This window comes from Barbus barbus (assembly GCF_936440315.1).
Source record: "Barbus barbus genome assembly, chromosome: 6".
Taxonomy (NCBI): Eukaryota; Metazoa; Chordata; class Actinopteri; order Cypriniformes; family Cyprinidae; genus Barbus; species Barbus barbus.
In genome coordinates, this window is record NC_136734.1 from 22,657,996 (window position 1) to 22,677,224 (window position 19,229).

General features: G+C 41.9%; 1 protein-coding gene across 1 annotated transcript; it reads left to right on the forward strand.

The window, feature by feature from the left end:
* Positions 1 to 1,093: 1,093 nt before the first annotated feature.
* Positions 1,094 to 16,200, forward strand: LOC306871816 (neuropeptide FF receptor 2-like; the record flags this gene model as incomplete). The annotated part of the gene is made up of 3 exons (XM_079419989.1): positions 1,094 to 1,424; positions 11,356 to 11,455; positions 15,360 to 16,200. 3 exons carry the CDS (start codon positions 1,094 to 1,096, stop codon positions 16,198 to 16,200), a joined length of 1,272 nt encoding a protein of 423 aa, XP_079276115.1.
* Positions 16,201 to 19,229: the final 3,029 nt, after the last annotated feature.

The following is a 19,229-nucleotide window of genomic DNA, read 5'->3' on the forward strand; positions in this document are numbered from 1 at the left end:
TAAATTCATTTAAAAATATTAATTCAGTTATTTCACGTTTAAAAAGCTTTCAAAAGACTCCTTATGTCTCTTCGTGGAGCAACGGGCGCACAAGGAGGTGTTCGTTTTTACCTGGGAACAGGTAGTACTGTTGGGAAACTGGGTGTAAAAAAGGTAAGAAAGACTGTATTGTTGTAATAATGTATGTTTGGATTCAAGAGGTACTTTGTTTGTGTTTTCATTTGTTCATTTATTTCAAAATGTTAATGGCACAATGTTCAATGTTATTGCGCAAATGAAAGAGATACAGTAGGCTACATAATAGGCTATCAGTGGACATATGCATATTATTAATAGATTAATGCAATCCCTGTCGCGCAACTTAGTATTTAAACATACTGTGGAATTTACATTTTTACATAGATTTTCTGGTAGAATGAATGTAAAATGAGTTAGGCTATGCTTTTCTAAAAAAGTGTTTTTTTTTAGCATTTGAAAGGTATGTTTAACTGTATTTGTTGTTATTATTTATATCTGTGAGATTTGTGATGATTTTATTAACAAATTTATTAACAAATAAAAAAAAAACTTCATTCATATGCCATATAAAAGCAGTGAGCGGCAAACAGCATTGACCCATGAGGACTCGATCCAGACTGTATCACACACCTAGATGACTCAGTTAATTGTGCATCACAAATTAACTCAGAGCATATTGGTAGCAGCCAATAAAATAATTCAAATTACATTAAATCAGACTCAAAGTCACCCCAAGTGCATTTAGTTTGTCTTCTTTCTTGAGGCAAACATGACTGCAGAGTGTAGACAACTGCAAACTATTTTATGAAAAGTAGGCTAATGATAGGGTGTTGTCTTTCACTAATCATTTGCATTAATCATTTGCTTACAATATGCACAGTTAATTACACACGTGGAAGTCAGAGAGATAAGGAGATAAACAGATTTGTTCAGTAGCAGCTGCATGTCAGAGAGGTTGAAAGCAAAAAAGGGGAAGACAATAAGAGAAAGACAAAGGCTTGATACTGAATGAGGAGAACAGTGGGAGTAAAGCACATGCATCTCTCAACCCTATTCTATTATCCTCAGATCTAAAATGAAAGAAACACTGGACCTGAACATTACCCTCGTGGATGATGGAAACTGGACTTTTGTCAATGGCTCCAATGAATTCTTCTTACCTCAGAACAACATTACATATGTTGGATATTACCTGCATCAGCCACCTGTGGCAGCAGTCTTTATAGTGTCCTACCTGCTCATATTCCTGGTCTGCATGGTTGGAAATGGAGTGGTGTGTTTCATTGTATTACGGAGCAAAAACATGCGCACCGTCACCAACCTTTTCATCCTCAACCTTGCCATCAGTGACCTTCTTGTTGGGATTTTCTGCATGCCCACAACTCTTCTTGACAACATTATTACAGGTCAGTGCAATGCCAGTAACCATATGCAATCTTTGCATCTTTAAAGTTAATGTTCTAGCCAAGGTTTGTTTTTTAGTGTCTTGCATGCTTGAATTTTCAACTGACATTTATGGATCTCCTTAGGGCTGTCGTGACCAGAGAAGGCATCTATTTGAGTAGCCTGAAGGTTTTAAGTTAACACTGAGTTCAGGCTGTATTTGGCAGTAGAGGATGCTGTTCACCTTTAGAATGACAGAGTTTTAAGATAGGACCCGTATGAAAAGCTGAGCATGACAAAGTCGGTCCAGAATTTTCATACAAATTAACATTTATGAGTGCTGCTAGACCATAAAAAATGTATTGGTGCCACCAAAAATGTAATATTGAATCACAATATTTCTGAAATACATTCATATACTTGTTACATTTCACTCACATTTAATGATCCACAAGACTGAGGCAAATCATGCATGGTGATATACAGTAAACAAGACATATACAGACAAACATAGTAACATAGATAACACAGATAACATAGTCTGTTTATTCCAAACAGATTGCTTGAATTCCGTTGGGGTATATTTCTTGCAGACGTGTTTATGAGCCTAAAGTAAGGACTGGCACTGATTGCTTTTCTGAGTGGGAGCCTAAAACAAAATGACATGGCATTTTGATTATGAGATTGTTGCTAGTTATGCAAGATATCTGTTTGTCCCTGCATATGACTAATTTCTCTGGTGAGTATGAATGTAACCATAAGTTAATTAGAAGCTAATGGATAATACCACATTATAGCTAACAACACTTCAACTGTCGCTATATTTACCATATCTACTGTCACTATATTTACTTGAATATTTTATGTGCAGTATGCACGAGTTTGAGTGTGTATGAATTTAGTGGTCATTTACTTTTAATACAAAATGAAAGTACCCCAAAGGTCATATACAGTACTGGATGATATGTATAACAACATAGCTGCTGTCTATTCACTCACTTTCAAAAGTGTTGTCTTCAAGAACTATAAACATTTATATGTCGCAAACATATTTATAGAAAATGCCATTTTGGTTCCAGCAATTTGATGATAAACTGATAATGATAAACTGTTTGTACAGCATGGATCATGGCTGGAAACAGACACACAATGCACAGCACAATATCAGCAGTTAAAATGTCCTTAATTATAAATGAATCTGAAATGTTTTAAGAAAATTTGAATTAGTTTATTTTTTATTTTGTGTAACCCTGCAGAACCATAAATAGCCATATTAATAATTGATATACTGTTGGGTTTTCGTACAAATCAAATTAATACAAATTTGCCAAAAATTTGCAAAAATATAAAATAATTGTTTTCTCATGAGAGAAAATGTACAAATTCAAACTCACTTACAAAATCATGCAAATTCTTATTTAATACTATGTTAATGTTACTATAGGATACTAAGAAAGCAGTCTTTCTTTGGTACTCTTTGCTTAGTGGTGCAGGAAGTATGTGTTTCCATAGAGACAAATTCATTACCAAAATTAGCGTTCACTATACTTTAATTGCCTATAGCATGACAGATTAGTGTGACAACAGCAGTTGCACTCAGTTGGGAGTAGTGTGCATTGGTGGCTGCAATCAGTGACAAATTCCAGAATATAAGCTTGCATAATTGAAATGCCAAAATGGTCCGTGACTGTATGTAGCAATTTACCTGGCTGTCTTTACTTCCAGCACCTTGCTATTAATAATTATAACCCATCTTGTCATTTATGCAGGTGGGAAATCTTTCAAAATTAGGCTGTTTCCCCCCCCCCCCCCCGTTGAGATGTCATATTTTTATATTGAAAAACTCGATGTGCATCTGGACATTGATTTAAAATTTTGAGAGGAAAATGAGAATGTTGACTAGGATGGTTGACAGTATGTAAAAAACAAATAATTTATATCACACCTAAAAATCAATTTACGCTTTGCATGATCTTTTTACACAATTTACTGCTTTTTTGAGAGGTGGTATAGATATGATTGTTCCCTATCAGTCGGTCACTCCGAGTCACGTCGGTGACCGACGAATTGGGATCTCGCTTAGAGAGACCAATCCCCTACGAGAGTATCTAAACAAGCCAATGGATATTGGCATGCGATTATTGCATCCAGCTGCCGCTAATCACAGCGTGAGTATAAGTAGGCAGCGGGTGCAGCGCATATTCAGCTTTTCGCTTCGGAGCCGAGCGTTCATCGTTCTGCTCCTGACCAACCTACAGTGTCTGCAAGTCAGTGCGCTCTTCGAGGCATTCTTGTGCTGGTGGTACGGCGCGTCAGCGGCGGTGGTTCTTCCTGTGTCGAGTGGATTGCACACATCAGGTTGCACTACCCACTGATTGTGTTGCAAACGGCCATCTCCCCTGTGCGCTTCAGCACACTGAAAGGGTGATTTCTCTAAAAGAGCATTCACGGGTGTGTCTTTTTAAAGACGACGTTGCATCTGGCAAACTCGACGTTACGTCTTTGTAAAGACGAGTTGGGTCTTGCTTCAGACAACGTGTCACCCGTGCGTTTCTGGATGCGGTCGTTACCTGGTGCCGGGTGATGGTCATGATCGCTGCCTCACATGCCTGGGCAGTAAGCATGCTGAGGTGGCGCTCGTGGATGAGGCATCTTCTCATGGTGGGAAGATGATCATCTTGGAGTTGCGGGCCAGGCTCTGATACCTCGACAAAGGGATGGAGCTCTGTTGCCTCTGCCTTGATTTGGCTCTCGTTCTGGCTGCAGACAGACGGGGACCATTTCAGGCGGTGGCATGGTGGCAAACCCTCCAGGGAACAAACCCTCGAGGGACCATCGCCCCTCTTGCGCTCCAAAACCAGTTGAGCTGTCAGTGGAACATGCTGGGCCCTATACAAGGGGAGCACCAGCAGTTACCCTGGCGCTCCTCCCGATGACCAGACGTCGACTGCTGCATCGGAGGGTGAGCTGGAGATTTCTGGGCAAGAAGATTCGGCTGCTGCTGCTCCGGCAGTAGCAGTGCCTGAGTCAGATCTTGAAATCACGGCTATGCTTTCCCGGGCCACTGAGAGGGTAGGGCTCGAGTGGAGATCCCACCGTGTCCCGAGCCCTCGAGGTTGGACGACTGGTTTCTCGGGGTAGCTTGCGCTGGTTCTCAGCGCCCTGCCCCAGTGCCTCTCTTCCCGGAGGTGCATGGGGAGCTTACCAGGTCATGGACGGCACCTTTTACTGCCAGAAACCGCCCTGTTAACTCCTCCCCCTCACCACCCTCGGTGGTGGCACAGCTAGGGGGTATACGGGGGTCCCCCTGGTGGAGCGGTCGGTTGCGATGCAGTTGTGTCCTAATACCATCTCTACTCGGCGGGGCGAACCGTGCCTCCCCTTCCGGGCCTGTAGGTACTTGTCTGGTCTGTCCGGCGGTGCTTATATGTCCTGTGGGGAAGCTGCCTCCACCTTACGCTATGCCGTTACTGCAGGGTCCTCAGGCGAAAAGCACTGAGGACATGCACGGGGGTGGTTACGATCCGGAAGCTCTGAGAGCTTGTACCTCGGGCCTCGCGCTACGAGCGACGAAGGTGACGCGGTCTCTGGGTCGTGCGATGTCCACACTTGCGGTCCAGGACGTTCACTCCTGGCTGTGTCTGGTCGACATGGGGACGCCGACGAAGTATCGGTTCCTCAAGGGCCCTGTGTCCCAGACTGGCCTCTTTGGCGACGCAGTCAAGAACATGGCCCAGCAGTTCTCGGCTGCTCACGAGCAGGCTGAGGCGATCCAACACCTCCTGCCCCGGCGGGCAGCTGCTGCCTCCACCCGTCCGCCGGCTGCAGCGCCCCAACCTGCTTGTCGCCGAGGGAGGCCCCTGCGTCCGTCCCTGCTCCCGCACCGCATCCGCAGCAGCTTCCAGAAGCGGTGCCGTTGAGCTGGGCGTAGGCAGGCCGCCCCGCCCGTCCTGGACCCCGTCAAACCTGGCGGTGAGCGGAAGAGCAAGAGGCACAGGACGGGCGACCCAGAGAGAGAGAGAGGACTGCTTTGGGAGGTGGCGGATGCGCCTCCCCCGGAGGAGGGCCAGGTGGAGATTCTTCTATTCAAAAATCTCGACAAGAAGCGGTTGTCTCTGCCTCTGGGTCCCAAGAGGGCATGGAGAGTCACGGACGGACCAACTCCAGACCGCGCTCATCCTACTCTTCGCCAGCTGGCAGCAGTGGGCGGTTCGAGAGCGTCATCAAAGGCCCTACTCACGCACCCTCTGCCAAACCTCGGAACCAAGTAAGTGCGCACCGCACACTCGGACCCCTTGGGCCGCCACGGGCCGTGTTCCTCGAGATTGGTTTGCAGCGGTCGACCTGAAGGACGTGTACTTCCATGTGTCTATTCCTTCCTCGCCACAGGCCATTCCTGCGGGTTGCGTCGAAGGACGGGCATATCAGTACAAGGTCCTGCCCTTCGGGCTGTCCCTGTTACCCCGTGTCTTCACGAAAGTTGCGGAGGCAGCCCTTGTTCCCATGAGAGAACAGGGCGTTCGCATTTTCAACTACCTCACCGACTGGCCCATACTGGCTCAGTCTCAGGACCAGTTGTGCGAACACAGGGATTTGGTGTCACACCTCAGCCAGTTGGGCCTTCAGGTCAACTGGGAAAAGAGCAAACTCTCCTCGACGCAGAGGTTCTCTTTTCTCGGCATGGAGTTGGATTTGGTCAGCCAGACAGCACGCCTCACGCAGGAACGTGCTCTGTCGGTGTTGAACTGCCTGAATAGGTTCAAGAGCAGGTCAGCGGTCCCACTGAAACAATTTCAGAGGCTCCTGGGGCATATGGCAGCTCCAGCGGCAGTCACGCCGCTGGGGCTGCTTCATAAGAGACCGCTTCAACACTGGCTCCATGGCCAAGTCCTGAGGTGGGCGTGGCAGCGCGGCACTCACCGGGTCCAAGTTACACCGGCCTGCTGCCGAACCCTCACCCCGTGGTCAGACCTCTCGTTTCTGCGGGCAGGAGTGCCCCTGGAACAGGTCTCCAGGCTTGCTGTGATTTACACAGATGCCTCCACCACCGGCTGGGGCGCCACGTTCAACGGGCTTGCAGTGTCGGGGGTTTGGACGGGCCTCCTACTGCACTGGCACATCAATTGCCTAGAGTTGCTAGCAGTACGTCTGGCCTTCATCCGTCTCAGAAGGCGCTCACGAGGCAAGCACGTACTCGTCCGCTTGGACAACACTGCGACCGTTGTGTACATCAATCGACACGGTGGTCTACGCTCCCGTCGCATGTTGCAACTCGCCCGCCACCTCCTCCTCTGGAGTCAGAAGCATCTGTGGTCGCTTCGTGCCATTCATATTCCGGGCTTGCTCAACCGGACAGCCGACGAGCTGTCATGAGCTGCGCTCCCCGGAGAATGGAGACTCCATCCCCAGACGGTCCAGCTCAGCTGGCCGCGGGGCCTTCGCAAGTATGCGTCTCCCCCAGTGAGCCTTCTCGCAAAAACAGATACTATGCAAGATCAGGGAGGACGAGCAGCAGGTCCTGCTCGTGGCGCCGTACTGGCCCACTCGGACTTGGTCCTCAGAACTGATGCTCCTCGTGACAGCCCCTCCTTGGCAGAATCCTCTGAGGAAGGCTCTACTGACTCAGAGACAGGGCACCTTATGGCACCCGCGTCCAGACCTAAGAAGCTGGAAACTTCATGTCTGGTCCCTGGAGCGGGACGCGGAGGTTCTAGGTGACCTACCCCAAGGGGTAGTTGACACCATCGCTTCGGCTAGATCGCCGTCCACGAGACAGGCTTACGCCTTGGAATGGAACCTGTTCATCGAGTGGTGTTTTTCTCACCGAGAATCCCCCACAGCCCCCCTCTATACCCTCTTGGGACCTGTCTCTAGTGCTCTAAGCACTACAGCAGGCCCCATTCGAGCCTTTGCAGTCAGTTGAGCTGCAGTTTCTTTCATTGAAGACTCTGCTCCTGCTTGCATTGGCCTCCATCAAGAGGGTAGGGGACCTGCACGCATTTTCGGTCGACGATTCGTGCCTAGAGTTTGGGCCGGCTGACTACCAGGTAATCCTGAGGCCCCGGCCTGGCTATGTGCCCAAGGTTCCCACTACTCCCTTCAGGGACCAGGTGGTGAGCCTGCAAGCGCTGCCCTCGGAGGAGGCAGACTCAGCCTTGCTTTGCTTTGCTTTGTCCCGTCCGGGCCTTGAGATGTTACGTTGACAGGACACAAAGCATCAGGACCTCAGACCAGCTCTTTGTTTGTCACGGAGGCCGGCAGAAGGGGAAGGCCGTCTCCAAGCAGAGGATGGCCCACTGGATAGTGGATGCCATCACCCTGGCTTATCAGGTACAGGGTGTGCCCTGCCCGTTCAGGTTGAGAGCTCACTCTACTAGAGCTGTTGCATCCTCCTGGGCGTTGGCTCGTGGCGCCTCGCTGGCAGATATTGTAGAGCTGCAGGCTGGGCGACCCCTAACACGTTCGCTAGGTTCTATAGCCTTCGTGTGGAACCGGTTTCCTTCTGTGTTCTCACCTCAAACGGGTAGAAGCACTGAGAGGCTCCGTTTTTGGGTCGGCTTGCTAAAATTGCTCCAGAGAGTCCGTACTGTAGACCCTGTCGAGTTCCTCCGTCCCCTCGGCAGTCAGATGTGGCGGAGCATCTGACGCTAGGCCCTCACTCGTTGAATCCGTGAGAACCGGTAGAGGGCTGGGTTCCATATGAAAGGCCTTTTGGACCCCATATGTGTATAGTCCACGGTATAGCCTGAGAGCCCGTGTTTCCCCGGCAGGTCTTCTGCCAATCTCCATGAGGTACAATTTCCTCTAATTCTCCATATGCGCCTAAGGTTGATCATATGCGTAATTGCTCCGAACCTCCTGCGGGAAGGGCGAGCTTCCGTAGCGTCCGGTTCCAACTGGAACGGGTACGTTTTCCCAGTGTTATCCAGTCTTACTGAGTGGGTAGTGCCATGGCAACAGTAGTTGGTCTTCTGTGGTAGCCCTGACCTGCGCCAAAAAATAGGGGCTCAGGAGGCTTCCACAGGACACTGGAAGGGGCAGTACCCGTGGCCCTTTGGTAGGGATCCCAATTCGTCGGTCACCGACGTGACTCGGAGTGACCGACTGATAGGGAACGTCTCGGTTACGTATGTAACCCTCGTTCCCTGAAGAAGGGAACGGAGACGTCACGTCCCGTTGCCACAGCTGCTGTACCACCGCTGAGCGGCCGGGTCACCGGCTCGGCTCCTCAGCGAAAACCTGAATATGCGCTGCACCCGCTGCCTATTTATACTCACGCTGTGATTAGCGGCAGCTGGATGCAATAATCGCATGCCAATATCCATTGGCTTGTTTAGATACTCTCGTAGGGGATTGGTCTCGCTAAGCGAGATCCCAATTCGTCGGTCACCGACGTGACGTCTCCATTCCCTTCTTCAGGGAACGAGGGTTACATACGTAACCGAGATGTTTTCTGTGTGCTGTTCAGAAATAATGATTAGGGTTCTCTGTATAGCTCTGTGTGAGATGGTTATTTACCACATGTGTCTGGTTGGTTGCTTTTAGGATGTTGAAATAATGTTTTAAACTTTGCTTACAGGAAATCTGAAATAATAACAGTGCATTTAGACACCCGTTTACTTTGTAATAGATTCCTCATTATTGATTTTTTGTTCTCACTTATTGTCCAAAGTCATAGCAATTCAGTGTAAGAGACATTTCATGCACTTCACACATTCCCATGGAATTAATTAGACAATGAATGCAATTTTATTCGTGACTATTTGTGTGAGTAAGCCTTAGTGGGATGAGATGAAAGCTGTTCTTTCTGTCCAAAGTACTGAATTCTTATTAGATGATTAATTAATTATTCACACTAAAATGTAGTTACACATTACACTTGGTAATTAACACCATTGTTATTGTAAAGACTTTAAATGAAACAACTTTAAATGAAAGTAATGAAACGACTTGGTTAAACCAAACACAAACTTTTGTTTTTGCAGTTAATGGGTGCAAACAGCATTTTGTCCTTATTTTGTATGTCTGTGCGGAAGCACTCATTAAATAGGGTCAGTAAACAATAATCAAATAAGTAAATATAAGTAAATATATTTAATATTAGTCATCCAGGCAGCCCGGGGGAAGCATAAGTGTGTTTTTTGTTCCTCAGCTTCCTAAGGGGTCCGTGAGGCTCCAAGGTTTCAACCCTTGGCGTAAATTCTATTGGGAGAGGAGGTTGTAGGGCATGAAAAGACAAAGTCCTCACTGATTCAAGGTAAAAAAATAAAAATGAATTTCATTAAAACTAAAACAAAAATTAAATAAATAAAACTATCTTTCTCATACTTAAAGAAACTTGTCCGTCATATGTTGTGATGTCAAATAAAAAAATAGGCTAAATTTAAGTATAAATATTATAGTTTTTGCATTCTTTCTATAATTTTTGCATTAAAAAAAGCACAGTGCGCTTATTTTGATGTAGTGAATAACATACCAAAGCAATTGATAAATACATTTTTTAATAATAATTTAACTTTTTTTTTTTTTTTAATTTTGTAATAAACAGAATGGTAATATTTTAAATGTACAAATGTGTAATTAATATTTTTAAATGTTAATGTAATGTTTTAAATGTGTAATTAATATATTTAAATACATCACATACTAGATTCAATGGGAATAGTAGGTTACAATAAATGTTTGTTAGTACCATGGGTGTAGCGTGTTGTAGCTTGCCGGGAGGGCCCTAGCGACTAAAAGATAAAAATTTTTTTGTTGTATTAATAAGATTACTTATTTTATTTTCCATTCCGTTAAACTACAGTATCTGTTCTACCATGAGTCCAGGTCAAGAAAGGCAGCACAAAACATAAATTGCAAATAAGTACAAAATGCCACAAATAAACAAACACAAAACGCAGTATCTAAAAAAGCCAACATAAAAATCCTAATCAGATATTCAAATATTTACACTTTTCCATAAAAACAAATGTATTATTATTACAAAGTAATTTTAAAGAGATTATAGATTCCATACTGTACTGTAATATACCTTAAAGCTAATTCTATACATATGGAGCATAATTTAAAAAAAGCAGATCTACCCATCTCTATAGAAAAATTGGAATCTTGTGTAAAAATATGTCTGTTGAACTAGTATAATAGACACCAAGAACACATCCTGTATGAATGGCCCCTAAGAGTCAATAAAACAACATGCAAATTAATTCGATCTCCTACAGATACTCCCTCCCCCACAGTGAAATAATGTTAAGCCTTTCCCTAAACCAATTCACCTCCTCCAATCATACACAAAATACATTAAATCCCACCAGATGGTAAGTGCGATAGCAACTGACCCACATGCTGTATACCGAGGCAAATCTGAAGTCATCTTGCTGTTTTGGCCCACAGCAGTGCGTTGATTACACTTCAGCTCATTTTTGATTGGTGTTTAAAAGCAAAATTGGCCAAATAAACTGAACTGGTTTTCAGGTTCATTAACCATAGTTTCCAGGTAAATGTTAATTATAGTCTTAGTCAGCAGATTTATAATATCTGTATTTTTCAAATGTGGTCCTTTATAAGTTGTCAACATGCAAAATACCATCCAATGGACATGAAATTTATTACATCAGCTGCTTGGGTCACTCAGTGTCAAATGACACTCAACATGATGAACTACATGTTCAAGTTTACTTGTATAACGCTTTTTACAATACAAATCGTTGCAAAGCAGCTCTACAGGAAATTTATATATTGCAGAACCTTAATATATTTAACTTATGGCAAAATTTGGTAATTCTGTATGTTGTCATTGTATATGCTATGAAAGTTCAACACTGAAAACATAACGGGACACCCTTTTACATTCATTTTTAACAAACAATAATGTAATCCAATTAATGTGCATCTTACTGTATAATTTATCCAGGATCCTCTCTCAGAATGTAATCTTTATCTTCTCCCCAGGTTGGCCGTTTGGAAGCATGGTTTGCAAAATGAGCGGAATGGTCCAGGGCATATCAGTCTCAGCCTCCGTTTTCACCTTGGTTGCCATAGCGGTTGACAGGTAATGTCATGGTAATATCATCATGTCTCTCAGTTCAAGCATTAATAATGCACTGTCAAAAGATCACATGACTTGAATGACAGTTGTTATTTAAAAAAATAGGGCTTGAAAATTTGAAGTAATGGTTCTCAACTTTTGTGACTAGAAGACCATTCGTTATCCAACAATATATATATATAAATATAAAAAAATATATATTTAAATCCCCTGCATATAAAAACTATTTCTGGTATTTCTCTTTACATCTTTATTTTACATGTTTGTTGACATTTTGATTTAGATTAGTATTTTTTGGGTGTATTAAAGGAAAAGTTCACTCAGAAATGAAGATTTGCTGAAGATTTATGCACCTTCAGGCCATACAGGATGTAGACGAATTTGTTTCTTCATCAGACCAGATTTTTTAGAAATGTATCGTTAAATCACTTGCCCACCAATGGACCCTCTGCAGAGAATCTTCTGATGGCACCCATTCACTGCAAAGGATTCCCTGCAGAGAACTCATCTGTACATCTTGGATATTTAGCGAATTTTAATTTTTGGGTGAACAGGGATACTCCACCCCAAAATAAAAATGTTGACATTAATCACTTACCCCCATGTCGTTCCAAACCCGTAAAAGCTTTCTTCATCTTCGGAACACAATTTATGATATTTTGGATGAAAACCGGGAGGTTTGTGACTGTCCCATTGACTGCATAGTAAATTGCACTGTCAAGGTCCATAAAAGTATGAAAAGCATCGTCAGAATAGTCCATCTGCCATCAGTGGTTCCACCTGAATTTAATGAAGTGACAAGAACTTTTTCTGCGCAAAGAAAACAAAACCAAGACTTTATTCAACAATATCCAAGGATATTCAAGAATACAAGCAATAGCTGTACGCAAGCACTGTACGCTCTTGTGTGTCAGCCGCATACTAGATGCGCTGTTTTCATTCAAATCAAAGCATAAACAAATGTAGAAGACGTATCCTTGTGGCGGTGCTGACACACAAAACGTACACTGCGCCTTGACAGTGCAATTTACTATGCAGTCAATGGGACAGTCACAAACCAATCCAAATTATCTTAAATTGTGTTCCAAAGACGAACAAAGCTTTTACGGGTTTGGAACGACATGGGATTAATGACAAGTAAGTGATTAATGACAAAATTTTCATTTTGGGGTGAAGTGTCCCTTTAAGTCATCCCTTTGGAGGTTTGCTAAAGCCTGTTGTTCAAGAAATCACTTAAGGAAATAATTTTGTTTAAAACTAGATAACATCTGGCCTCATTTATGAAACATTAAATACTATAAAACTTTGCCATTCGTGAAGTAATTTTACTTAAATTTCTGTATTCAGTTCACAGAGACAGTTGTGATTAAACAGACATTCACCTTATATTCCATTAATAAGGCCGATTGATTTTAAAATGAACTTAGATTAGGAGGTAAGATGATTGATATTGCCTTTGTTGATCATGAAAGAATCACCAAACCTGCAGAGTGGCACATAATAGTCTAGAGATCCTAAGAGGGGCTTGATAGTTGATGAATCTGATAAGGACAAGCACCATGCTGTGGTGTGTCTTAGTCCACTGTTAGGTCCAGGTTGCTATAGGAATGGTTCTGTTCCTTTGGATTGGACAGCTGGACGTCCATACCCACCTGATGTCATTGTTATATCATCATGGCATGGGGCCTTTTTGGGAAAGCAGCGAGATGTGTGTGTGTGTGTGTGTGTGTGTATGTGTGTATATGTGTGTGATACTGCTGTAGTGCATCTGTTCCTGCTTAATACTACCAGACGGTGAATTAGGGAGTTATATTAAGCCTGATCTCCACTTACTTTTTTTACACATGGCATCACATTCAATTGCTTGTTAACTAGTCAGCTGAGGTTGTTTTTCACTCTCAGTTTCCCTCTAAGCTCTCTGTATGTTCCCTTTCTGTATGATGTATATGTAATTGGTAATATGTATATGTTATATGTAATATGATCGTTATGACTATCAATGTAGTGTGGATATCTATGAAGGCGTTATAACAAAAACGTGACAGGACACAACAGTGCTATATTGGCTATAAATGGGCAGTATGTTAACCCTTCTTACTATTTCAGATACATTTATTACTAACTGGTGCAAAACATTAACCATTAAGGCAAACATTTTAGTCTGGTCTCATTTTCATTTTCTTTCTTTTTTTTTTTGTTTGTTTTGTTTTGTTTTACTCTGACCGTTCTATGAAATGTAAAAGTAAGTTTGTATTAACTGAGTCTTCAGGCACCCTCACATACATGAATGAATGAATGAATGAACGAATGAAGATGTCATGGTCAGTTAGCCTCAATTGTAAAATGTTTCATGAACGCAATAAACCAGAGTCTGGCATTGACAATAAATGTGAACGTATCAGGTTCCTGAAAAAAAGATGTATTATATGCTGCGCTATAAGGTATTTATTGAAAATACTAGCACATATTGCTAGAGGAGTTGAAAAGCCAGCAAGGCATGCATTTAAACATTTAATATTTATAATACATATAATACATTTAATATGCAGCGGGTGAAATAAGTATTGAACACGTCACTGTTTTTCTCAGTAAATATATTTCTAAAGGTGCTGTTGACATGCAATTCACCAGATGTCGGTAACAACCCAAGTAATCCATACAAACAAAGAAAACAAAACAAATAAGTTCAGAAATTAAGTTATGTGTGATAAAATGGAATGACCCAGGGAAAAAGTATTGAACACGCTTACTGAAATGTATTTAATACTTCATACAAAAGGTTTATGAAAGCTTCAAGATGCCTCCTGTATGGAGAAACTAGTCGCATGTATTGCTCAGGTGTGATTTTGGCCCATTCTTCCACACAAGCACAGTCTTCAAATCTTGAAGGTTCTGTGGGCCTCTTCTATGAACTCTGATCTTTAGTTCTTTGTGGCTTTGTGGCTGGGCCATTCTAGCAGCTTTATTTTCTTTCTCTGAAAACAATTGCGAGTTTCCTTGGCTGTGTGTTTGGGATCGTTGTCTTGCTGAAATTTCCACCCTTGTTTCATCTTCATCATTCTGATAGGTGTTGGGACTGAACCAGCTAATATTAATTTCCACTGACATGGGGCAGGATTCCTTTCTAATTACTGATTGGTTTTCCATACCTTTTTGCACCTCCCTTTCTTCATGCTCAGTACTTTTCCCTATCTCATTCCATTTCATTATACATAACTTAATTTCTGAATTTTATTTTATTTTTTTGTATGTATGGATTACTTGGGTTGTTACCAACATCTGGTGAAAATTTTCTAAATATATATTCTAAAATATATATATAGTTTGGGAAAATGCAAGGGTATACGGAGGCCATCAGGCTTCTCATTTCAAATAGCTTTTATATTTGTTGTCTATTGTGCAGATAATAACAGTTTACAATGACAATAGCTAGCTGCGTAATGCTGTGCACCAAGAGGATTGCTGTAAATTAACAGTATTTGTAAAATGCTGTCACTTTCATGTGTACATAAAGCTTTCACATCAATTACTCTGCTACATCTTCTCATATAGCTTCTCATTTGTGAGGCTGAAAAAACTATAAATGGTTTATGGCAGCCAATCATACTAATAGTCTATATAAAAACAAACATTATGGCCTCTAGAAACCTTTTCAGATCAAAATAATTCAGTTGAGAGAGTTGAGAGAACAGGGAATGAGAGCAAAACATCTTTTGAAAGTGATGTGTTTCAATGGTGTTACAATGTGAGGAACTAATACACTCTTTAAAAACCCACTTCAAATTAATACACTCTTTTTAAAAACATTTCAAAGTCACTACAAAGTCACCTCTTGTTATATGTTTCATATCTGACACAGCTGTTTCTCCAAAGAGCTGTTAAATGTTTAACATGTTGTCTTTTGCAGATTCCGATGTATTGTGTATCCCTTCAAGCAAAAACTGACAATATCAACAGCCACCCTTATCATCGTGATAATCTGGGTCCTGGCAGTGTCCATCATGTGCCCCTCTGGCGTCATGCTTCAGGTGACTAAAGAACAAAGCATCCGAGTGTTCCTGGGAGATGGAAACCAAACTAGCCCTTTCTACTGGTGCAGGGAAAATTGGCCTAACCAAGAGATGAGGAAGATCTACACCACCGTCCTGTTTGCCAACATTTACCTGGCTCCTCTGTCCCTCATAGTGATCATGTACGCAAGGATCGGGATCACTCTGTTTAAAACAGCCATGCCGGCAGGCGCCAAACCGGGACACGATAACCGCCATTCTGTTTCGAAGAAAAAACAAAGAGTGATCAAGATGCTCCTCATTGTGGCCTTGCTCTTCATCTTGTCCTGGTTGCCTCTGTGGACGCTGATGATGCTAACAGACTATGTTAAACTTACTGAACATCAGTACATGCTTATTAACATCTACATCTACCCTTTTGCCCACTGGTTAGCCTTTTTCAACAGCAGCATCAATCCAATAATCTACGGGTTCTTCAATGAGAACTTCCGCCGTGGATTTCAGGCCGTGTTTAAGTTCGGCCTGTGTCCTGTCGGCGGTCAGCATCGGACCTATTCTCACAGAGTGCAGGGCAATTCTGTGCAACCGGTGAACCTGCAACCCTCCACAGAGCCCATCTCTCTTAACAGCCTGGAGAACAACAGCTCGAGGAGGATGAACCACGTCAATGAGCAAGACTTAGTGATGGAAGATCTAGAGAAAGTGTCTGAATGCAGCGTGGAAGGAGCTTCTCTTTGAGAGGCTTAATAGAGAGGAATAGTACGATAGCAGGCTTATTACATCTCAAATGACAGACGATTATTTACTTACATTTTTAAAATGACATTGTGAACATTATACAGCTGTGTATAAAATGGATTTGACTTATTTTAAATAGTCGTTTGCTGCTAACGTGAATGTACTTACTGATGTTGTCAGATACGATTGGGCACATCTGGCAGTTTATCAACTGTAGTCTTGTAAACTTTACAATCAATTTCAATTAAAAAACTGTAACATTATTGTAAAATTATGTATATATACAAAACTATGTATAGTGATGTAAACATCTGCGGTTTCACAGTACATGATTTTATTTATTTATTTATTTTTATATGCACGTGAAAGTATCAGAACTGCCATAATCCAGAATCATTTTTTTTTTTTTTTTCTGGATTACAATGTGGGATTTTAGGCACAGCATTTACTGTAAATCTTAATACTAACATTAAAACTTCATACCTCTTCTGTGACAGATCCCTTGAAACGCTGGAATGGAATTTCAGTGGGAGGGTTTTATGGACCGTATTTGTTAACTCGTGCCAAAACAGGGTAAAATGAGCCATGATAGAAATTAATCTAAGTGTTTGCATTTGGCACAAATAGCAGAACATAATAGTCATAGTAAGTCACACTTGCCTTTCTGCCCTGACTGACAGTTGTATGGGCAAACAGTAATAGTTGAAGCACAAGTCAGGATGTAGCACTGTGATTCACTTGCCTAAAGCTGATGTGTTCTTCAAGCATTCTTTCACCTCAAGTTTGTTTAAGCCAAACCTATACATTAACTTTTTTACCCTCTCTTTTTGCGTCCATAAATTATGAGTTTCCTGCCATGTAGTTTTTAACTACCCCTTCTCTAGGCCTGCGTTATCTTGTTAAAGACAGACTGCAGTGACTTTAAAGATGAACCTCAGCTCTGTTTAGATCCTTCAGGGGGACAGCACAAAGTTTTGGAATGATTGTGTCTGGCTGTTCTATTTTGTACTTGTTACTCGCTATGATTCAGCTGAACTTACATTGATGTATTCATGTGTCTGACATCAGAAAGTTGTTTCAATACTTTATTTTATTAATTTATTTTTTTTAATTTGTATTAAAAATAAATCTTTTCACACTTTGAAGGAAGTTCTGAAAGTTTTAGTAAGGCATGCTGTTTTGCATCTATGCCATATTTACAGACATACTCTAGTTTGCTTTAGTAAAGTTTCAGAATATAGTCTATGCCAGTGTTTATTTCAGTTTATGTTGTGTAGTTTTACCCTGAATGAATGAATGTCCTACATTAACTGTGAATGTCAGTAAACGTCCTTTCTCTCCCTCAAATAGAGCAAACCATTTCTATTTTGATTCAAATTGTGTGACAGGAGTTTGCTGGATTACTTATTTGAACCATCAGAGATGTTCAAAAATACTGACATGCAGAGGATTTGTCCTCAAGTAATTCTATCGTCTGTTGTCGACAGTAGATTAAATCGATCAGCAGTCAGAACTGTGTTTTTCTGATTATCATAGCAGATGGGAAATGAGTATGTTAATTCTGCCCTCTTCTTGACAGAAGACACTACATAAACCAAATGCAATCTCAACTTGAATAAGGAATGAGAATGGCTGCTGGCACCACTATAAAGTGAGATCGAAAATTAGCTAAGAGAATGTGTGTTAGAAAAGGAAGATAAGGGAAAAAAAGTCTGTGATTGCAAGGTGACTTTGACTTTATGGACTCTCCAGATGTGTTATTGTAGGGTGTGCCAGGGACACATTTCTTGAAAAAAACATTTCGTTTTAAAACTCTCTGTTTACTGAACATAAATTCGTTGTTTATGAAAAACAGAATACTTAATGTGAAATTGTTCATTTCAATATTTCTAATGATGTATTAGCAAAAGCAATGCTGTAAACTTTGTGACTCTTGTTATATTAGTGTTGGCTACATGCAAATAGTGAGTACAATTGTTTCAAACGTAATTATTTTACTTGCAACAAAGACTAAGAAATCTGTGTTCAGGGTTACTTTTTCTCTTTAAACTGACTGGATCTGGATGAAAAATAGTCTGTTCTTCAGAGTGCTGTTTATATTGTGAAGATACCATCATGCTTTGGTGTAGAATAATAAAACAGTGTAACTCAATTGCTTTTTTTGCTTTTTTTTTTTAAATTTTACATAATTGCACCAGACACAGCTTTAATGAACCCTCATCGGTGCATCATGTAAAAATACTGTAATGTATTTTATGCTTTTTGGGTTTGAGTCAGTGGCATGTCACCTCAGACATCACTGATTCTGTCACCATTTCCTTTTCCTGAATGGAAAAACTGATGCAATTTATTCTTCATAGGTGCAAGATACCTGCCATAAGCCTCCAGTCTTTGTTTGTCTTGCAGTATACAGCGTTAAAATGAAAAGCGAAGTTTGTCTGATCAAACTGTCATGTGATTCATCACGGATCTATTCACACTGAACTTTCTGCTGTCTTTTCTTCTGTAAACAAAGAGGAAGCAGAGATCTGCTTTTGGTAATGTAATCAGGCATTGCCTGACCCCGGGCCTGGCTCCAGCAGTGCCTCTGACGTTGCTGGAAATAGGACAATTCTGGCAATTATTCAACCTGCTGTGCTTTCAGTCCTCTATGAATGCATAGTACTGGTGAAAATCTAGTGACGTGCACGAGTATGATGCTCTGAGTAGCGAGAAGAAAACTGTCGCAAAGAGTAAAATTCACATAGTATGAAAAGGGGGTTGATATATTCAGGTTAATGCTGGGGAACTTGAGAAATGACTAATCATACTTACTATTTTAATGTGATGTGTTAGTGATGTAGACGTGATGTGGTCACAACTCTGAGTGCCACTGAGGCAAGACATTTGTCATGATCCCGTCGCTGACCTTAACGGCATGTGTAGACATTTTCATCATCTGCTAGACGATAGTAAAACACGTTGGCGAAATTATGGTGCTGTTGAAACAGACATCAGTCATACAGACATGTTATTGTGGCAAAGTTTTA